This window comes from Pelobates fuscus, chromosome 13 (genome assembly GCF_036172605.1).
Source record: "Pelobates fuscus isolate aPelFus1 chromosome 13, aPelFus1.pri, whole genome shotgun sequence".
In the NCBI taxonomy this organism is placed as follows: Eukaryota; Metazoa; Chordata; class Amphibia; order Anura; family Pelobatidae; genus Pelobates; species Pelobates fuscus.
In genome coordinates this window covers 26,146,239-26,166,054 of record NC_086329.1, presented here as the reverse complement: position 1 = coordinate 26,166,054, position 19,816 = coordinate 26,146,239, and the positions used below count along the sequence as shown (strand labels likewise).

Below are 19,816 nucleotides of genomic sequence, written 5' to 3'. Positions count from 1 at the left end.
AGGTAGCCTTATCAATGGATCTATAGCAAAATATAGATTCTAAAGATTTAGAGATTGGGGAGGTAGAATCAATAATAGAACTAACCAAATAATTTTTGATACGTAAATAAGTAAAAAGTTCTCTAGAAGACAGCTGGAAATTATCTACAATCTTACTTTTAGTCTTGACATCTTTCCAGTTTAATGTATAGATTAAAATGTATCCATTAATGGGACATAATTTTCCAATGCTTGTGTTGTAATCTACAGAATGCTAACAATTCTGAATGTGACTGGGTGGTTTATAAAGATTATCTCTGCATTTATAGTCTATAGTTCGTGCAATTAGCAAGATCATTAGGTTTTCATGGTGATCGCTCCACATTTTAGAACACTGCTACGTAGTTCTTCCGGATATATTCGTGTGTTTTCTGTTTTTGTATGAGTCTCAATAATAGACCATATGACAAAGTATCTGATGATCTGTTGTAGGAGAGAAGCTGGGGTTGCTGAGATAATGCTATCTGCTTCTGCCTGCCTGCCTGTTTGTATAAAATTATGTGTATTTAGCCTTGAGCCGTGCCTGAAAAAAATCACATCGCCCCGAGCAGCGATGGCTAATCATTAGCGTTACAGCTGCTGAGGACACTGTCCTTAAAGGGCTGGCTGAACACTCCAGGAAATATAGCCCTCAACAGTCGTGGTGTGAATTATTATTCATTACAAGGGACAAGCCCCTTTATCTTTAATAGATGGAATAGTTTAAGAGATGTGATTCCTCTTCAGCCTTCGTAATAAATATGTCCTCTCTGACATTAGCGGTATTTATAGTGTTTGTGGCAATATGTAGGTATGTTGTGTAAGTATAAACACAGACAGGTGTAGTGCAGTTTCCATTTTTATGCTTTTTCGACTCCTTGTTTTAGGTACGTGAATAGGATTGTATAGAAAATATGAATTCCAAGAGTTTCTTGTTATTTGTTTTATGTGTGTGTGTGTGTGTGTGTATATATATATATAGATAGATATCAGGTAGCAGAGTATATTTTTCATGCTCACTCTGAATGAATATTGGCTAGATATCAGTAATAAGGAACCTATACATGTTTTTATAGAATTAATTGATAGCATGCTTACATCAGCATCCTAAAAAGTTAAGAGCCAGGATTTTAAAAAAATCTTACAAAGCTTTATTTTTATCGACAAAAATACAATTCTTAAAGGGACAGTATTGTCACCAGGACCAGTGCTCCCTATTTCAGTGCTGCACAGTACATGCGCAATAGCCTCCCAATACTTTCCTATGGGAAAACATTGATTTGTCTGAGATAATAAAGCTTGATGATCTCAGCGATAGAGACCGACACGGCATGGGAAAAAAAGGGGAGTAAAATCACGATTTCCATGCGATCGTAAGGGGGCTGTCACCTAAACATACACATACACTGACAGACAGACACACAGACAGACGCACAAACTCACAAATTACATGTTTTTTAATTCAATCTAAGTCCACCAAGCGTCCTACCTTTTTGGAGAGCTGGAGTGAATTTGCTTTCCCTGGGGTCCAGTGGGCTGCCGGCTGGAGGAGAGTGGAGGCGGGTGGCCAGCTCCACGTACTGTAGGCGAGCGGTGAGAGAGCTGTGATCTTCTGCTATGATCCTTAGTGCATATTCTGGCCCCAGCATCACTAAGCGGCAGCGAGGGAGCTGAACAGGAATATCACAGCTCCCTCACTGCCCGACTCCACTGTCTCTCAGCCAGCTGCTCACGTCAGAGGGAACAGGCTCACAAATCCCAGACACCAGGACAAAATTCCTGGTCGCCATGGCAACCTGGCTCCCGAGGTTTGTCAAGCCCTGGCTTACATACATTTACAGTGGTGGGTTTTGTGTGACAATTAAGCTACCTTACATATTTCCTTTTATGTTTAATTTTTATAATAACCTAATTGACTAATAATTAAATAACAGAATGCTAGCTATTACGGTGTATGTAGCATTAAATGGATCTGCCAGATAATATTTGCTGACTTGACCATTATCTCCTTTACAGGAAACGATGAACAAGTGATCCTTCACGATGTTGAGAGGTGTGTAATGTTAGCGTCTCCCAGATCCATACTTTGTGTAAATGTAGTTTAAATAGAATTCTAATCCATCCTTTTTTTTTTTAGTGGCGTAACATTGGATGTTTTTCTTCACGAGGAGGCTGTATATGGCTTGTCGGTCAGTCCTGTGAATGATAACGTGTTCGCTAGTTCATCTGATGATGGAAGAGTTCTGATATGGGACATCCGAGAGTCTCAACAAGGAGGTGAGGAGGCAGTTTGGGGCAAGTGTATTTTAGAAAAACTGCAGTGTTTTACTAAATTTCTATCATACTGCTTCTTATTAAAGGGGAAATTGAGACAATAAATGAGTAATTATGTAGCCTGAAGTTCTCTGTCACTGTCCCTCGATTTAAGTGGCCCTGTCACCTTTACGGGTTTTTGCGTGTTTTGCATAGATGCCTGAGAGTAGTAGCCTAACAAGGTGTGCAGCGGCTACGAGTACAGCTGAGATGAGTTATACTCACTTGAAGCTTTCCCTCACGTGTCCCGCCATCTTCTCTCTTCGGTTCCTTGCGTTTCATCCGCCAGGAGCCGCGTCATTGTTTTACTCCGACTCGGTGAATGAGAAGGTGCCTGATTCCCTTAGCCATTGCTGGCAATGGCTGTGAAATTACAGAACATGACGGCGGAATCTCCACCTTTTTGTTTATTACCGCATTTTTCTTTTGATATTTTGTGACAGTGTTGGAATGTCAATGAAATTCTAACCCTGTCAAAACTAACATTTTGTAAAGTTTATATCTTTACGAAATACTCAGAAATTGTGGTGACCGAGAAAGAATGGTTTGATATATCCATTTCCTCTTATTTTTTTTTTATACATCGGACCACCACAATATTCAACACTTTGGTAATGCAGAATTGATGTTTGTCAGATTTTCATACCCCCTGCTCTGTTAGCCAACGAGTGCCATCTTGTTTGAAGGAAAATGAGTTTGACATTGTGAATTCCACATAATCAATGGGTGCAAGATAGTGGTGGGCCAATAAACAAACATAAACACTTTTTGTTTTTTTCTTTATAACCGATTGTAATGCAGCTGTCCGAGTGGTAGGTTTTACGTGACAAATATGCAGCTTTATATTTAAAACATAATAAATCCTTTACGTTGCAAATGTGCTTGTTTTCCTAGTAATATTACTCAAACTTGCAAATATAATTCATAACCCTTGTAGTGCTTTCTGCATGTTGTATATTAAAGGAACACTATAGTCACCTAAATTACTTTAGCTAAATAAAGCAGTTTTAGTGTATAGATCATTCCCCTGCAATTTCACTGCCATTTAGGAGTTAAATCACTTTGTTTCTGTTTATGCAGCCCTAGCCACACCTCCCCTGGCTATGATTGACAGAGCCTGCATGAAAAAAAACAACTGGTTTCACTTTCAAACAGATGTAATTTACCTTAAATAATTGTATCTCAATCTCTAAATTGAACTTTAATCACATACAGGAGGCTCTTGCAGGGTCTAGCAAGCTATTAACATAGCAGGGATAAGAAAATCTTAATTAAACAGAACTTGCAATAAAGAAAGCCTAAATAGGGCTCTCTTTACAGGAAGTGTTTATGGAAGGCTGTGCAAGTCACATGCAGGGAGGTGTGACTAGGGTTCATAAACAAAGGGATTTAACTCCTAAATGGCAGAGGATTGAGCAGTGAGGCTGCAGGGACATGTTCTATACACCACAACTGCTTCATTAAGCTAAAGTTGTTCAGGTGACTAAAGTGTCCCTTTAAGTGTTGGTGTATTAGAATAAATAGTCATTTACATGCTAAAATGTTACTTGTTGATTTATTTGGGCTGAAAAGAGACCCACTATTGTTAATCTGGCCAAAGAAATCTTAATAATATGTGACTCTGGTGCGCTGGAACGTTATACATGAAAGTATTAGAGAACTTTGAAGACATGGGCATTTACCTCCTCCACCAACAAAAGTTTACCGTTTCTCTTTAAAGGGTAATAACCACTTCTCAGGATTTTTAATATTGTGTTTGCTTATCCCTTATATGTAAAAGGTTGCTCAAAGCACCACGACCACTTCCACCACCATGAATCCCGGCACATGCAGAGTTATTGGCAATTGCGTTCCGGGGGCTAGTTATATCCCCAGCATACGTGACTTAGGCAGCCCAGAACTCAGACATTGCATGAAATAAACAACGCTAAATATTGACAACTCATCAATTAAATATGAAAACCAGAGACAAAAATAGCTAATCTGGAACAATTCCCTAATACTGCTTTAGTCCCAACATGGCCCCTAATGGAAGCGAATTAGGGATAACAACACACGAAAAGGACTTGGAAATTGTTAGAGACAACAAACTATGCAACAATGTGCAATGTCAATCAGCAGTGGCCAAGGCCAGTAAGGTATTGTCATGCATGAAAAAGGACATTCATTCTCAGGACGAGAATATCATTTTGCCTCTTTATAAATCACTGGCAAGACCACATATTGAATATGCTGTGTAATTTTGGGCACCTGTTCTAAAGAAGGATATTATGGCACTAGAAAAAGTGCAGAGGCGGGCTACAAAATTAATAAAAGGAATGGAACATATCAGCTATGAAGAAAGGTTAACAAATTTAAACCTATTTAGTTTAGAAAAAAGTCGCCTGAGAGGGGATATGGTAACATTATACAAATATATTCTGGGCCGATACAAACCATTGTGTGGAAATCTATTCACAAAACGGACTTTACATAGGACACAAGGTCATGCGTTTAGACTGGAAGAAAGAAGATTTTGTCTAAGGCAAAGGAAAGGTTTTTTTACTGTAAGAACAATAAGGATGTGGAATTCTCTGCCTGAAGAAGTGGTTCTATCAGAGTCCATACAGATGTTCAAACAGCTACTAGATGCATACTTGCAAAGACAGAATATTCAAGGATATAATCTTTCAATGTAGGGTAATAACTGCTTGATCCAAGGATAAATCTGACTGCCATTCTGGGGTCAAGAAGGAATTTTTTTCCTAGCTTGTTGCAAAATTGGAAGTGCTTCAAACTGTTTTTTTGCCTTCTTTTGGATCAACAGCAAAAAACAAATGTGAGGAAGACTGAACTTGATGGACGCAAGTCTCTGTTCAGCTATGTAACTATGGCCACTTTTGCCTCAGTTTTGCCATTTTGGTTTTATTTTGCAAAAGTTCAGAGTTTTGTGTTTTACCTTTTTGAGTGTCTAACCCTATGTTCTATTATGATCTCTTCCTTTGTCATAGTGTGTGCTGACTTTGTGTCATGTGTGTTGTGTGGTTAGTGCTCAGTGTGCTTGGTTTATGCTTCATGTGTGCAATCTGTGCGTGTGATGTGTGTTGGCTGTATGTAATGTTTGTATGTGTGCTAGCTGTATGTGATATGTGTGATGCCTGTGTATGTGTACATGTGATGCTTGTGGTATTTGTGCTGGTTGTATGTGAAGAGTGTGTGTGTGTGAATTGTGCTTTGTGTGTTCTGGCTGTATGTGATTGTGTGTGTGTGTGTGTGTGTGTTGGTGCGTGCTGGCTGTATGTAATTTGTGTGTGGTGTGTGCTGGTTGTATGTAGAGTGTGTTGGTTGCATGCTTGCGGTGTGCTGGCTGCAAGTGATGTGTGACTGCTGTGTGCTGATTGCATGTGATGGGTGACTGCTGTGTGCTGGCTGCATGTGATGGGTGACTGCTGTGTGCTGGCTGCATGTGATGGGTGACTGCTGTGTGTTGGCTGTGGTGGTGCTATTTTTAGCCTCATTCCTGCTTGGCTTTTTGGGGGAAGGTGTGCCATCATCCCTGGATGTTCAATTGGAGGGGGATCTTTTAGCCTGGTGGTCCAGCAGTGATTAACTCTGCTTGTTGGTCCTGGATTATTGGTGGTCTTGTGAGGGACTGTGAGAGGCTGATGCAGACCTCTGTGTAATTGCTCTATTGCAGTCTCAGCATTCAATGAGTTAGGAGTGCATGCTGGTAATTAACTAGAGCACGCCAGTATTACAGACGTCACACTACAGGCCTCAGCAGCACAATTAAAGCTCAGTGTCATCCCAGGTTAGAAGCAAATACAACCAGACTATGTCTCACATTACAATTATTTTTATTATATTGTTTTATATTGAGAAATGATGCTCATCCCACTTGGAGAAAAAGGACACTCCCCAAAAACCTTACATCTTTCCTTCTACTCTCTTCTTATTTTTAGTTTCTACTCCTTCTTTAAATTAATAACCATTTTATTAAGAAAAACTTTTAAAAAAAGAAGTGAATGCAAAGCTGCATAATGAAGAAGTCAATGTGTCTTGTATCTTCTAATCAGAGAAAACCTCTGTAATTGAGTAACTAGTGTATAATCGATTCCCATGTGGATCTCGTGTTACTTTAAATGGAAGGCACAGAGTCTAGGGTGACATAGTCTGATATCTCACGGAGAACATGTGTTTCAGCCGTTTAGTTCGGTAAGTAGAGTGAGATTATTGACTGTGAGGCATACTCTACTACAGCTTCTGAATGTCTCCTTGGCAATGGGAAGGTCTTGTTACACTTTAAGTTATTGACTGACGGCCATTTTGAACAGTCCTATAAACACATTGGTGCACTAGAATATTTAAAGTACTTCAAAAGAAGAAGAGATTGTGTGACAGAGGCTGTAACTTTTTAGATATCGGACTATCGGGGAATCTAACTACATGTAAGCTAGGCCACTATCTCTTCTAGGCACTTTCGGGACCTGTCCAGCATAGAATGCATACTTTGAGTTGTTTGTACTACTTCGAAAACACATTATATGTGGGAAGATTACCTGGATGGAGCTTTTTTTAACTGGTCCATATGGGTAGAAATATTTCAGTTTTACCTCTTTACCAAGGGGTGATTTGCTGCAGGTCTTTGGTTATTTTATGAAATAGGGTTCACTTGCCATAACGTCACGCCCCCTACATAATACACTCCTGTATCAGCAGGGTGAAGAGATCTTGAGGGATTTAGTATTTCCTTCTCTCCTCACAGGGAGAAGATGACTATTCCCTCACAGGCTAATTGTTCAGTGGAATCAATAGCCTGTTCATCTGTAAACCTCCAGAAGGTCCACATTAAGTGTTTACATCCAGGTGGATGGTCATGGGCATCTCATAGGGTAAGTAGTACCCACTATGTCTACAGCGAGTACCATTCCACTACTGTTAATTTTCCCTCTTTTTTTTGAGCAGATTAGATGGGCCAAACGGTTATCTGCCGTCACATTCTATGTTTCTTTCTTACAGAGAGACTGACTAGAACCCACTATTTAATTCAGACCAACTTGTCAACATTTTTAAATTGCGTGTTTTTTTGTTTTTGTTTTGTTTAATAGTTAAATGATATCACATGGGGAGAATACACTGCCTCACAACTACCATTTCTAAACAATATTGCTCAAGACAGATTTGCCTGTAAAAGGTTCTCTCATGTGCTCCCCAATCTCCAGTACATTTAGATTGATATACATGTGTAGCTCTGTCCAGAGATTATTTTGTTTATTCATTTCCACATGGGTCCAACCTACATTACTGTTCATGAGACCAGCAGAGAAGAGGAGTATTTCTTATAATTCTGTTAAAGTTTCCATATATCTCGAGACGAGTATATGTGTACTTTTGGTTCCAAAGGATTACAATTGAATGTTCAGAAATACATTCAATCCATTTATGGTTTCTTCTTCTTTGTGCTTGCGACAGTCTTAATCTTCTCTGTAGACCCCCTATGTGTCAGGATCTTACCTGATGTGGAGTCCGATGTGCAGAGTTATACGCTCACCCTTGCAAATAAACACAGACCAAGATGACCAGGTAAGAAGCCACCTGGGCTGTGAGTCTGTGCACGGGGGCTGTGCAGGAATATAGCTCCAGGTCACAGTACAGGCAAGGACAAGCAGAAGAGTAGTCGTGGAAAGCCAAAGTCAAAGGTCAAAATAAACCATGAGATAAGACAAAGTCAGGAGCCGTCTGGAGAACGCTGAATCAAGATACACAAATACAGGAACCAGAGTCAATGAACTGACACAGCCCTCCGAGAGAGGCAGTGTTTTATACCTGGCTAATTAGCGATCTGCTTCAGGTGGACTGAGATTGACAGGAGCAGCCACAGGTAAAGTCCAGCCCCCTTGTGCTGGAGACAAGACAAGGTTAACGTGAGCTGAAGTGTGGCTCAGAGGCAAAACAGCAGGCCCAGGACACAGAATGATCCTGGTCCACATCCCCTGGTGGGCACTTCTGGGGCGACCACGTCTGGTTATCTGTATTTCAAAGTAAGAACCGTGACACTGTGTGTGGGATGTTTGCATCAATAACATTGGCTTAAACTAAAGTCTCTCCACCGGTGTGAAATTCCCTCATGTTAATACATTTGCTTTATCAGTGAGGTTGGATAATAGTTGATCATTCTGTGTTGAGAGTTAAGAGAACTGAGAATAGAGCAGATCATGGAATTGGTATTGTTGTCATGAATAATTTCAAAGAGATCTCGCAGGCAGTTTTTTTTACATCCTGCTTTGAGTTTACTATTACACTATTTGATGGGACAGGTGTACTGCATTCATTGTTAAAAGCAGCTCCACAACTAAGGTCTTAGATCTCGTCCTAACGATCACGTTTACACTGGCAGTTTTAGCACATCATAAAATGTGGCTAGATTTTTAGTGCTGACTCAGGATGGTCCTGACACGACATGAAAGGGTTAAGGTAAGTTATGTTTTTGGTCTTTGTTTGAAAACCAACCTTGCTTCCCTGACCAGAGATGGTTTCTTTCTATGTCTTTGTGGAAGTTTTCCACTTCCCAAGTAGAAAACCACACTTTGACTTCCTCTTCTAAGTGGACTTAGAAAGGCATTAGTCTCCGCAAGATCTGATGAACTTGATGGTAACTTTACGAAGACAGATGAGTGTACCTGCAATGGTTTTCTGCATTGGAGCCTTCAACTATCGCATTTGTAATCTTGAGGGCACTGGAATTTTGCTGATGACGAGGAACTACAGCCAAAACAGCTTGAACTAGGTAATATGGAACTGGATGCAGGGGTTATAGACATGAAAGAAGACATGACTGGAGAATTTGAGTAGAGCTTCATGAGATGACTTGACAGCACTAGCAGAGAGAGCTGTTTTATTTGTAGTTTTTCCTTTCTTTTAGTGTAAGCACAGGTGAATGTTGAACTAGAAAAAGGTTGGTTTGGGAGCCTATTGGGGGAATAGCACATGGTTTAAGTGATTGGCTAGCTCTTCAAGTGGGGTGAGCTTAACTTTGTTACTTTTAGACTCTTTGCTTATGTGCTGTCACAATATAGGTACATGTATTTACATGGTGATTGTTTTGTTTGTTTTTGTATTTGATTACAATGCTAAATACAGTTGTGTACCAACTGTCTGATATAAAAAATAGTAAGGTATTGGCTTGTTGAGAATAAAGGCATATTTATCCCTGATCAGAAATGAGTTTCTGTGTTGCTTTAACCCATTCTACTGGATAGCTGTTTTATCAATTCAAAGCTCTTTCTGTAAAGTTCTGTTTCATTTTGTTGCTCAAATATGCTCTACTCGCAGTATTTTTTTTTTATTGTCCAAAGCACCCTACCCAGGATACTTAATCAATGTCCAGGACACCTTGCTCTTTGTTGATCACATAAACTATATTGTCATACATCAAAATAAGGATGTTAAAGCCATCCAAAAGTGTATCCCTGTCTTCAAAAAAATTGTCATCACACCTCTTCATCAGGACCTGTCACCTACCCAAATTTTAGCATTTTTAAAGGGTTACTTCAGTCACCATGACATCTTTGATTTGAAGTGGTCATGGTGCCTGGAGTCTGTGTGTTCAGCATTTTACTATGAAAACCTGCACATATAAAGTGTAACCCTTCTGCTGCCAGAGGTGGAACTCCAACAGTGTCACTAGGGCATCATTAGCCAGCTTGGAACTGGAGTTCTGCGTGGCTAATGGTAATTCTGTGTGTATTGGTGTCTGGACTCCGCATGCTGGCAACAAGCTGCATTGGCAGCAGGGCTTTCCCTCTGTGCCGTTCCTGTCCTCCCCACAGCCTGCCCTCCCTGACGTCAGTTCTCCTCCACTGAGGGGGAGTGACATCAGTGGAAGAGGATCAAGCTGCAGGGAGAACTTGGCCCGGCAGTAAAACTAGACGTTTTAGCAGGCCAGCACATCAAAGGTAGCTCTAACCAAAACAGTGTTTTATTAAAGGAACACTATAGTCACCTAAATTACTTTAGCTAAATAAAGCAGTTTTAGTGTATAGATCATTCCCCTGCAATTTCACTGCTCAATTCACTGTCATTTAGGAGTTAAATCACTTTGTTTCTGTTTATGCAGCCCTAGCCACACCTCCCCTGGCTATGATTGACAGAGCCTGCATGAAAAAAAAACTGGTTTCACTTTCAAACAGATGTAATTTACCTTAAATAATCGTATCTCAATCTCTAAATTGATCTTTAATCACATACAGGAGGCTCTTGCAGGGTCTAGCAAGCTATTAACATAGCAGGGGATAAGAAAATCTTAATTAAACAGAACTTGCAATAAAGAAAGCCTAAATAGGGCTCTCTTTACAGGAAGTGTGTATGGAAGGCTGTGCAAGTCACATGCAGGGAGGTGTGACTAGGGTTCATAAACAAAGGGATTTAACTCCTAAATGGCAGAGGATTGAGCAGTGAGGCTGCAGGGGCATGTTCTATACACCAAAACTGCTTTATTAAGCTAAAGTTGTTCAGGTGACTATAGTGACCCTTTAAACTTAATATAGTTAAATAGAATTATCCCGGGGGAAGCAGTTGTCTCAAGTCATTCTGAAAATACCTGAAAATTCAATGCCTGATAAACCTAGAATAGAGAATTTATATACAGAGAGGCATAATTTTCTTCTTGTTTTCTCAGATCCTTTTTGCTTGGCGCATTATCCATCAGCATTTCACAGTGTCATGTTTAATCCGGTGGAACCCAGGTTACTGGCAACCGCCAATTCCAAGGAGGGAGTAGGACTTTGGGATATCCGGAAACCACACAGGTACAATATTGCCTTAGGCCTACGTCTCAGACCCATGTTACATCTTCAGTTATAATTTGTGCTTCACTGATTACATGTTCGTGATTATTCACTAAACTCTGATCTGTAATGAATGCCAACATGTATAAACCAACTGTTCTACCCCTGTTGTGCCCATTCACAAATTCTGTTTGATTATTACTTTTAGTTATTTAATTCGACTTGCATAACTACCTGTTTCGACATTCATGCCTGTGGCCTACAGTTTACATTTAGAGTATTGCTGCTTCCCAGACCTAGACTTGTTTAACATTGCCTCTGATTTAACCATAATGTCCAGTGTGGGGAGACGGGGGGGGACCCAGGAACCCTCATTCATTGAGAGTGGTTTAACACTGAACAGTAGGACAGCGCCAGGGGACCCCAGGAACTATAGCCACTTCAATGGGATAACATATTTATGGTGCCCAAAGTCTCACTTTTAAAACCAACTATTTTTAGTAATTGAGGGTTTGTTTTGTTTATTTTTTTTTACATTTATTTATTCTTTTGACCAGCTCATTGTAAGCCTCTTAATAAACAACATTAGAAAAATTAACTAGATAATATGACAGCCAATTTTTTCATTAATGTGAAAACTAATTCATGACAAAAAGAATGGGGTGCTGGTTTAACCATTTAAAAAGAGGGACAGTCATGGATTCAGCTGTGAAAATACAATAACCAAGGTTCCCAAAAACCCTTTTTGTAATTTCATTTTGGAGTGGGACAGATTGAGTTAATTTTAAATGTAATACCTATTTCTTACCAGTAGATGGCACCTGACGCCTGCTCTATGACTATTCAGCATTGCCTATACAATGCATTTTTCCAGTTCCAGTCCCAGAACCCTGGCAAGTCTTAACAAGAACTCCCTTTGCAGGCATTACAGGGTGCCACATTCTTTACATAGCTGCCTTTAGTGGGAAATCTGGATATTTCTGTTAGAGACACGTTCTACATTTTACTGGTCTTAGGAGATAATGAAAAGAGAACTTTTTTTTAATAAAGCTGACAGATACCCTGTCTTTGTTTCAACAAAGCGCTACGGAACCTGTTAGCGCTATATAAATAAAAATAATAATAATAATAAAAATAACTACTGTCTGGTTTAATTTGGACACATCTCTAAATGTCCAGTGACCCATACTCCTTCATGTAAACCACAATTGGGAAATCACACAGACACATTACATAAATCGTGTGTTCCACCTGTGGATCTTGAACGATGACAGGAGACGAAAGACCAAACTAAAAGGAAATAACATAAGCACCCTTGACTTAGAATTTTGGCAAATTACTGAACGTATGCAGCGATTAAGTCTTTCATGTTCAGATTACAGCAAGTACTTGTTACTGCAAACGTCTTCATATGGCATTGGTCCTAAACAAAGGAAGATCAAACTGTCTAAATTTAAACAATGTAGAACACCGTGGCAGATACTTTGGGAGGACAAAGAGGTGGAAATCAGCACAAACTGTCAGAGTGCTCAGGTAGACGGCAACTGAACTGTGCTACAAACAAACAAGCAAAATAAAGGATAGACAGACATAACAGATTTAGCTTTCTATACATAACGCCCAATTCTCATTTTTTATTGACGGAGAAAGTATAATATGTATGCACCCATACTGCGTGCATAGACCATTAATCATTATGTAATATGAGCTTTGCCAGTGTAATAATACAAATTAACTAAAGGTTTACTCGGAAGCACTAAAAATGTGCTCCACTTGGTACAAGAATGAAACATTTTAGACTGGGAAAATACTTAGTCACGGGTGCGTCTGAAGATAATAAGGATGCTGTGTATATGTGTATATATTTGTCTTTTGTTATGGGATGCTAGGCATGGGAATGACAGGGTCGCTATTGAAGAGATGTTAAGCCCTGGAGGTAGAGGTGGAGTCTGACAGGGCTTGTGCAGGCATTCCAGAGATAAGGAGTAAGTCGCTCAGGGATCTTTAGTGTAGGAGGGTTTCAAAGGAAATGAGTGATACAGGTAAAAACACAGACCTTGGGAGGAGCATTCCTGGATCATTAGAAGGAAGTAGTCGATACAACAATTGTAGCACATAATCGAATCAACAATAAAACCCTAAAGCTTTAGTTACCTTTGAAAAATATTTTCTCGTTGGGTCTTAATGAGAGCTTTATGGGGGAAGGGTTGTATGTCATCCAGAGGCACAACAGAAAGTAAACACATACAGAGTTATTCCCCAACGTGAGAATTCAAGGTGAATTCAGTGTGAATTTCAAATCTAAGGTCAAGATAGCCGTTCTGGATCCATTCACCTACTCTCAATTAACATGATAGTATATAATCCTGACTAACCGTAGCGTAGTCTCTGGTATTACACTTATGGTTTGGTCCACTTTGAGGACTTCTACGTGACTTGGCATACACCACGAAGGTACTAATTCCAGCTGTGAATGTTGGGAGGTTCTCCTCTCATTAATAATAATAACAACAAAGTATTTAACCAAGAAATGTACATTCAGATTACTCTGGTTTCCAAGTATTAGGGAGGAATTGTCACTTCCCACATTTTTAATATTATTTTTAGTTATCCCTATATTAAAAAATATGTAGTCGTGAAGTTAGAAAATAAAATGCAATGTAGAAACATACACCTCTTTACCAAGGTATTGCAGAATTGCAGCTCCACAATGCTTTGCCATTCTCAAAGCAGGCATTTCATTAGGGAAATTCCATTATTACAATATCAGTGAATTTAGTTTCTCATCAAGCCCTGCCTTATGCACACACAATCACATCCATTCTGATATTCGACAAAAGACGAAGATACCGCCATCAAGTGTTGTCATTTCCCCCAGCCGTCACTTGTAAAGGCTGTAAGGAAAAATGGTTTGTCTTTGGAGGATCCCGTGGGAATTTCCGTAGAGATCAGTGTTGTGTTCTCGCACATGCACAAGAGTGCAAAACAGCACTGATGTTGGCTCCTGGCATATGAAGTGCCAGGATCTAAAGAGGATCCACTGGATGCAGATGGCGACGGCCACAAGGGACAGCTTCAGGTAAGTAAAACTACCGTATTTTTCGGACCATAAGGCGCACTTAAAATCCTTTCATTTTCTCAAAAATCTGCGGTGCGCCTAATGTATGGTTGTGCTTTCTGTCCTAGAACCGATTTTATGTGGTACACGGCGCTCAAAAATCTGTCAACATGTTTTAGCACGGCCTTGGTAATCTACGAAGCTGCACTGCTTGCAGGGCCGGACTGGCCCACCAGGATACCGGGAAATTTCCCGGTGGGCCGCATTAAGCTGGGGCCGGGCTGACAGCCCTAATGATTATTATAATAAATCCTCCCCTCGGACTGTGCCAGCCTGTCAGTACGAGGGGAGGGGGGGGCTGGTGTGGCTGCCAGCAGCTGCAGGGAGACCTGTCAGTCTCCCTGCACAGTCTCCAATCATTTTGTTTTGTTTCATTTAATGCGTGTGCCTTATAACTCGGTGCGCCTTATGTTTGAAAATAAACCCGTTAGCAGTCGATCAATGATATTGCGCCTTATAACCCGGTGCGCCTTATGGTCTGAAAAATACAGTACTTCCTGCACCCCTGGGCCACTGTACTTCAATAGATAGTGTCACCATCTAGGGTGCCCAAAAGGTAGTACCCCAGATGTTGTAGAACTACATGTCCAATGATGCTGTGTGTGCATTTAGAATGACTAAGCATCATGGAGGCTGTAGTTTTAAATCATCTGGGGCTTCTCCTCCTGGGCACCCTTGATCTAGAGTCTTTGCAAAATCTGCAAAGATTCCTGAAGGCTTTAAATATTGATAACATAACAAATGGATTATATTGTATCTGTGCGTTTTGTTTTAAATACTTATGCATTGTATCTGTCAGAGATTTGCATTACATTGTTTCTTCTTTCTTACCATCTTGCAGTGCCAGACTTAGCTTTTGGCATTTGTTTAAAATTCCTGAAATTGAATTGCGCAGTTGAAGAAAAGTTACTTCTAATACTGATCTAATTAACATTGCTTTAAGCATTTTGTAAATTTAGATTTCTGTTACTTTTGCTTTCTCTCTCCATTAATCTCATTCTCTAATCCAGTAATTCCCAGACTTTTCTAGGCCAAGGCATATGTTAGTGAAACAAAGGCCGGGCACACCTATGTTTGTACCTAAATTGGCCCTTTAGAAGTTCTGCAGCTTTCCGGGTGCAGGACTATCAAAACTGTCATTTGCTATTTCACGAGATTCATTAAGGTTGAAAAGGCATAACAAGGGCTTGAAAATATTTTGGGTGATTTAACCAATGTTACAATGCTTAATTAGGAGTAATTAATATACACATTGAACTGTCCCAGATTTATGCACAAGCTGATTGCACATCCCATACCTATTTTATAGTTAGCCTGGTTCCCTGGTCATGGCGTATAAATTAAATTAACCCCTGCAGATCTGTACCCTTGAGCACCGCGCTGCCGAAGGAATGCCAAGTACGCACGTGTGTGCCGTAGGCATCATGGGAGGCAAAGTCTACTTAAAAAAAAAGATGTGCGATAGAGGAGAGTATGTTTTTATACTTACCTCTGTGACATTACTAGAGTGAAGGAAAGAGAGACTCTCACTTACAAAAAAATGAGTTTCAGTTTTAAGGCTCACTTTAAACGCCTATTTCCTGCATAGCTTATGTTACAAAAAGGTCCCTTGTCACTGTCTCCTTGCACAAAAAATATTTCTACAACTTAAAATATGGTGAAAGTACCACAAAGTGATTGAAGGGGCATTCTAGAGTGCGCTGTAGTGGTTATGGTGCCAGGAATCCCCTGGTGCTGTACTGCAAGTTAAATATGGTGTGACCCTTAACAGTGGGACAGCTCCAGTCGACTTCTGGCACCATAACTACTACCACGCACTCAAACATTTTGACAAAGGCTCAAGTAAAGCTGAAACCTCATCATACGAGTTGGCACTTATAAAGAAATATAATTTACTAGAAAGAGGACTGTTGGAAATTCCTTTATTTCTTGTGTTAAGTTCTTAGTGTTTAGGATCAAAGTTGTTACAGCTGCAGTTGTTTGTGAATGCGAACAGCTAATTTATAGACTATATGCTCCTCAACGCTGTCCGCTATATGTGTCAGACAACAGATGTTGACCAAGTGTTACCTACAATACTTGTGTATGTGATACTAATGGCAATAGTGGGTGGGGGATCGGAGAAAATGAAATAGAATTTCTCAGGACTGTATACATCCTCTCTTAAAATCAATAGGAAAATCAGCGGTGATCATGTGTATCTGTCAACTGTTACTATAGCTAATTTGTAGATTAGTGCTAAATTGACCTACTCTGTATTGCTGTGTGTATTTTTACATTTTGTCTTAAGTGGCCAGTCAGCATTGTGAAATGAGCTTCTGTGTATCTTCAGATTTAACTTATCACTGTACAATGTACATACACGGACAATGACACACCGTTAGCCTCTGATCAGATCTAATGCAGCGGCAATTAATAAAAAATAAATAAAAAACATATAAAAATGTACTCTCAGTGTACATTAGCAGTCTATACCTAATACCACAGTACCTCTAGTACTTAGGAAATACAATCCCTTCCTCATTGATAAAACAGCCTAATAAGACATTGACATTACACTGGTGCCACCAATACTACACAAATTCAATACAACCCATAGCCCCCCAATCCAAGTAAAATATCTATCCCATAAAAAAAAACACCGTGCCCTGTGCAATAAGTGTACTAAACTACCATACTTCTCATCTTCTTAGCTCCCTGCTACGATATGGTGGAAACCTATCCCTGCAAAGCGCCATGAGTGTACGATTCAACAGCAATGGAACGCAACTGCTAGCATTGCGCCGACGCCTGCCTCCTGTCCTGTACGATATTCACTCGCGTCTGCCAGTCTTCCAGTTTGACAACCAAGGCTATTTCAACTCCTGCACAATGAAGAGCTGCTGCTTTGCTGGAGACCGGGACCAGGTGAGATGGTGGGGGGGTTTACAAATGTCAAAATAAATAAATATATATATAGTAACATGATTATTTGCATAGAGTAATACTGCTTGTCTTTATTGATTTATATTGTTCCTGCCTATATGGAATCAATTCAAGGCAATATGAAGCAGCCTTAGTTTACGGCATTTCCTAATAATAGCAGTTTGAAGTCTGTAATGAAATGCCATTCATATCACATGTTTATTTTTGCATTTCTCCAAACCTTATGTGTAACAGATTGTGTTGAGAGAAGTGTCATGTCTAATATAGAGATCTTATACCAGCTTGCGAAGGGCCATTCGATCCTATTTCTATACAAGAAGGGATTTTGCTTGTTTCATTTTGAGAAACCATTGGTACAGTAATGAATGCCATGGCAGTAGATGGCAAGATCACAACATGTCGAGTTACCTAAGGATTATATACTAGGTCAATGTGAATAAAGTTCCACGATGCCTTAATGCACTACACCACAGAAGAGAAGGGGGGACCACACTAAGTTGCTGTAAACCACAGAGTGCTGTATGAAGTAGGTCTTTGTCAAGGTCTTTGTCAAGCTAGACTCCAAGTGCCTGAAGCCCCTTCTTCTATGTACCGTAATGCACCATCTCATGAAGTGCAGTGATACCACTCTGAGCAATATTTATCAAGTAGCAGTTCAGCGATGAGACTTTCATGAGTTTACCTGCCATTTGTGTGTGTGTGTGTGTGTGTGTGTGTGTGTGTGCGTGTGTTTTTTGACATGGCGCTTGTCTCTCATTTTAACAAGGGTACAGTTGCTCTTTAAATCTTGTGATTGAAGACAAGCAAATATATCAGATATGTATACACTCATAAGTTAATGTTTAATAGATATAACATTTGACTTGAAGAGTGACTACAAGCTGAACATAGAAAAATAGTTTACTATCTACTTCTATAAAGGGTCATTATTATCTGAGGATCACATACCATCTGGTTACAATGATAGTGTTGTTACCACGTGATAACTGGAGCAGTAGGCTTCAGTGTTGAGTTCATGTATAGTTAAATACACTGATGGCCAAGATTCTTCCACTTTATTTTAACATCGTAGCGCAAGAAGAAAAGCAGAAATTACTAACCAAGGACAATTAAGGCATCTTTTGCTTCACCTTGCCCTTCATAGCATGCGTCTATTTCCAATCACTTACTGCTTTATTTAGTACTAGAGAATGGTATACACTAGAATAGTATAAAAACTTTTATTAACTCACTCTTTGGTCCATAGTCATCAACTCTATTTGAAGTAATGAACAGAGATTCAAATTGAACGATCCAGTATCAGTACTTTCCTGCATGACTAAATAATGTCACTATGGTACAAAATATATAGTTTTTTATTTATTTTATTCATTACTGCCATTTACAGTCATGGGAAGTGAATACTTCACTGGGGGAAACTGATTCTTAATGGTAAAAGGGACCCTTATTTCAGCATAAGCTAAATGAAGATAGTGTAACATTTAAAATGAAAAGTGAAAATTCTTACATTCTAAATAGGCGAACTGGAAACATTCTTGAACCCAGCTTGGCTATTTTTAGAGAATGAGAACATTTCTCATTCACATTTCAACTCGCTCCAGTTTGTTTCAGGGGGCTCAAATGAAATGGATTTTATATATTGCATTGCAAATAAACCAAATATTGTTTGGCAATGTCTTTTATAGAAGAGCAGTACAAGTAGTTATACATAACACAGTAAATATCTGCACACAAAAATCATGTCTAATTATTGCATGAGAAATCTGGCCACTCAATTTAAAAATGAAATCAAAATAATAGGCAAAGTAAACAGTGCACAGAAAACAAAACATAATAAGATGCAGCAACAAATGCAATGTGAGCAATGCTATAATAATCAGTAGTATATATGCTTAGCTTATCAGGCTAGGTAAGACCACCAGGTAAGCACGTAGCAAAGTACATAAGGAAAAGTCATTAACATTAAGTGGATTGTGGACATCATAACTCAAAGTGAAATATAATGAGAAGCCACTGTACACGAGATCCACCAAGAGATGGCCATTTCTATGTGTGTTGTTGTCCCAAGTAAGCCTATACTTAGGCTCAGGAGGCTTATGGAAAAAACAGTAGACTGAAACCAGTGCCTGAAGCACGGTAGCGCTCCTCAAGTTCCCATCTCCGGTTTCCGACCTCCGCAAGAACCATGACTCAATATCCACTGACCCTATCTAAGTGGTCAGGTTGAAGTCCTGAGAGTGTGCTCTATAGTGAAGAGCTTTCTGAGGTTGAAACCCTTCTGGGCTTTTTTCTCCAAGAATGAGAGGAATGGACTGAGGAGAAGGCTTAAAGCTGCTAAAATGTCCCAATAGGTTAGTAAATGTAAAAGGGTTATATTTGTGGGCACAAGGATAACCCACAATGGTCCGGGAGGCGGGGAGCGGGAAACAGGGCACCAAGAATAGCAGGCCAGTAAGGCCCCATCCAGGATGTTGGCTGTCACTCCCATTCAGGCACCCAGGTGACAGTACTTTGTCTGCAATAGTCAGATTCTTATAGATTAGTGTTTTGAAGTTATTGATGAAGTATAAGGGAGGAGCTATCACAGTCTGTGTCCATCTGGAATGCCGGTCATCCCCCATCACCACCAAACATCAATCAATATAGGCCTTGATTTAATTAGCTTTTCAAGTAATTA

General features: G+C 39.8%; 1 protein-coding gene across 1 annotated transcript in view; it reads left to right on the top strand.

Annotated features, from left to right (window-relative positions):
* DCAF5 (DDB1 and CUL4 associated factor 5) overlaps positions 1-19,816 on the top strand; it is a 51,537-nt gene that overhangs the window by 18,909 nt on the left and 12,812 nt on the right. The window contains exons 3-6 of the mRNA XM_063439169.1: positions 2,035-2,071; positions 2,156-2,295; positions 10,988-11,117; positions 16,908-17,121. Coding sequence (XP_063295239.1) covers positions 2,035-2,071; positions 2,156-2,295; positions 10,988-11,117; positions 16,908-17,121 — 521 coding nt within the window. The remainder of the gene's footprint in view (positions 1-2,034; positions 2,072-2,155; positions 2,296-10,987; positions 11,118-16,907; positions 17,122-19,816) is intronic.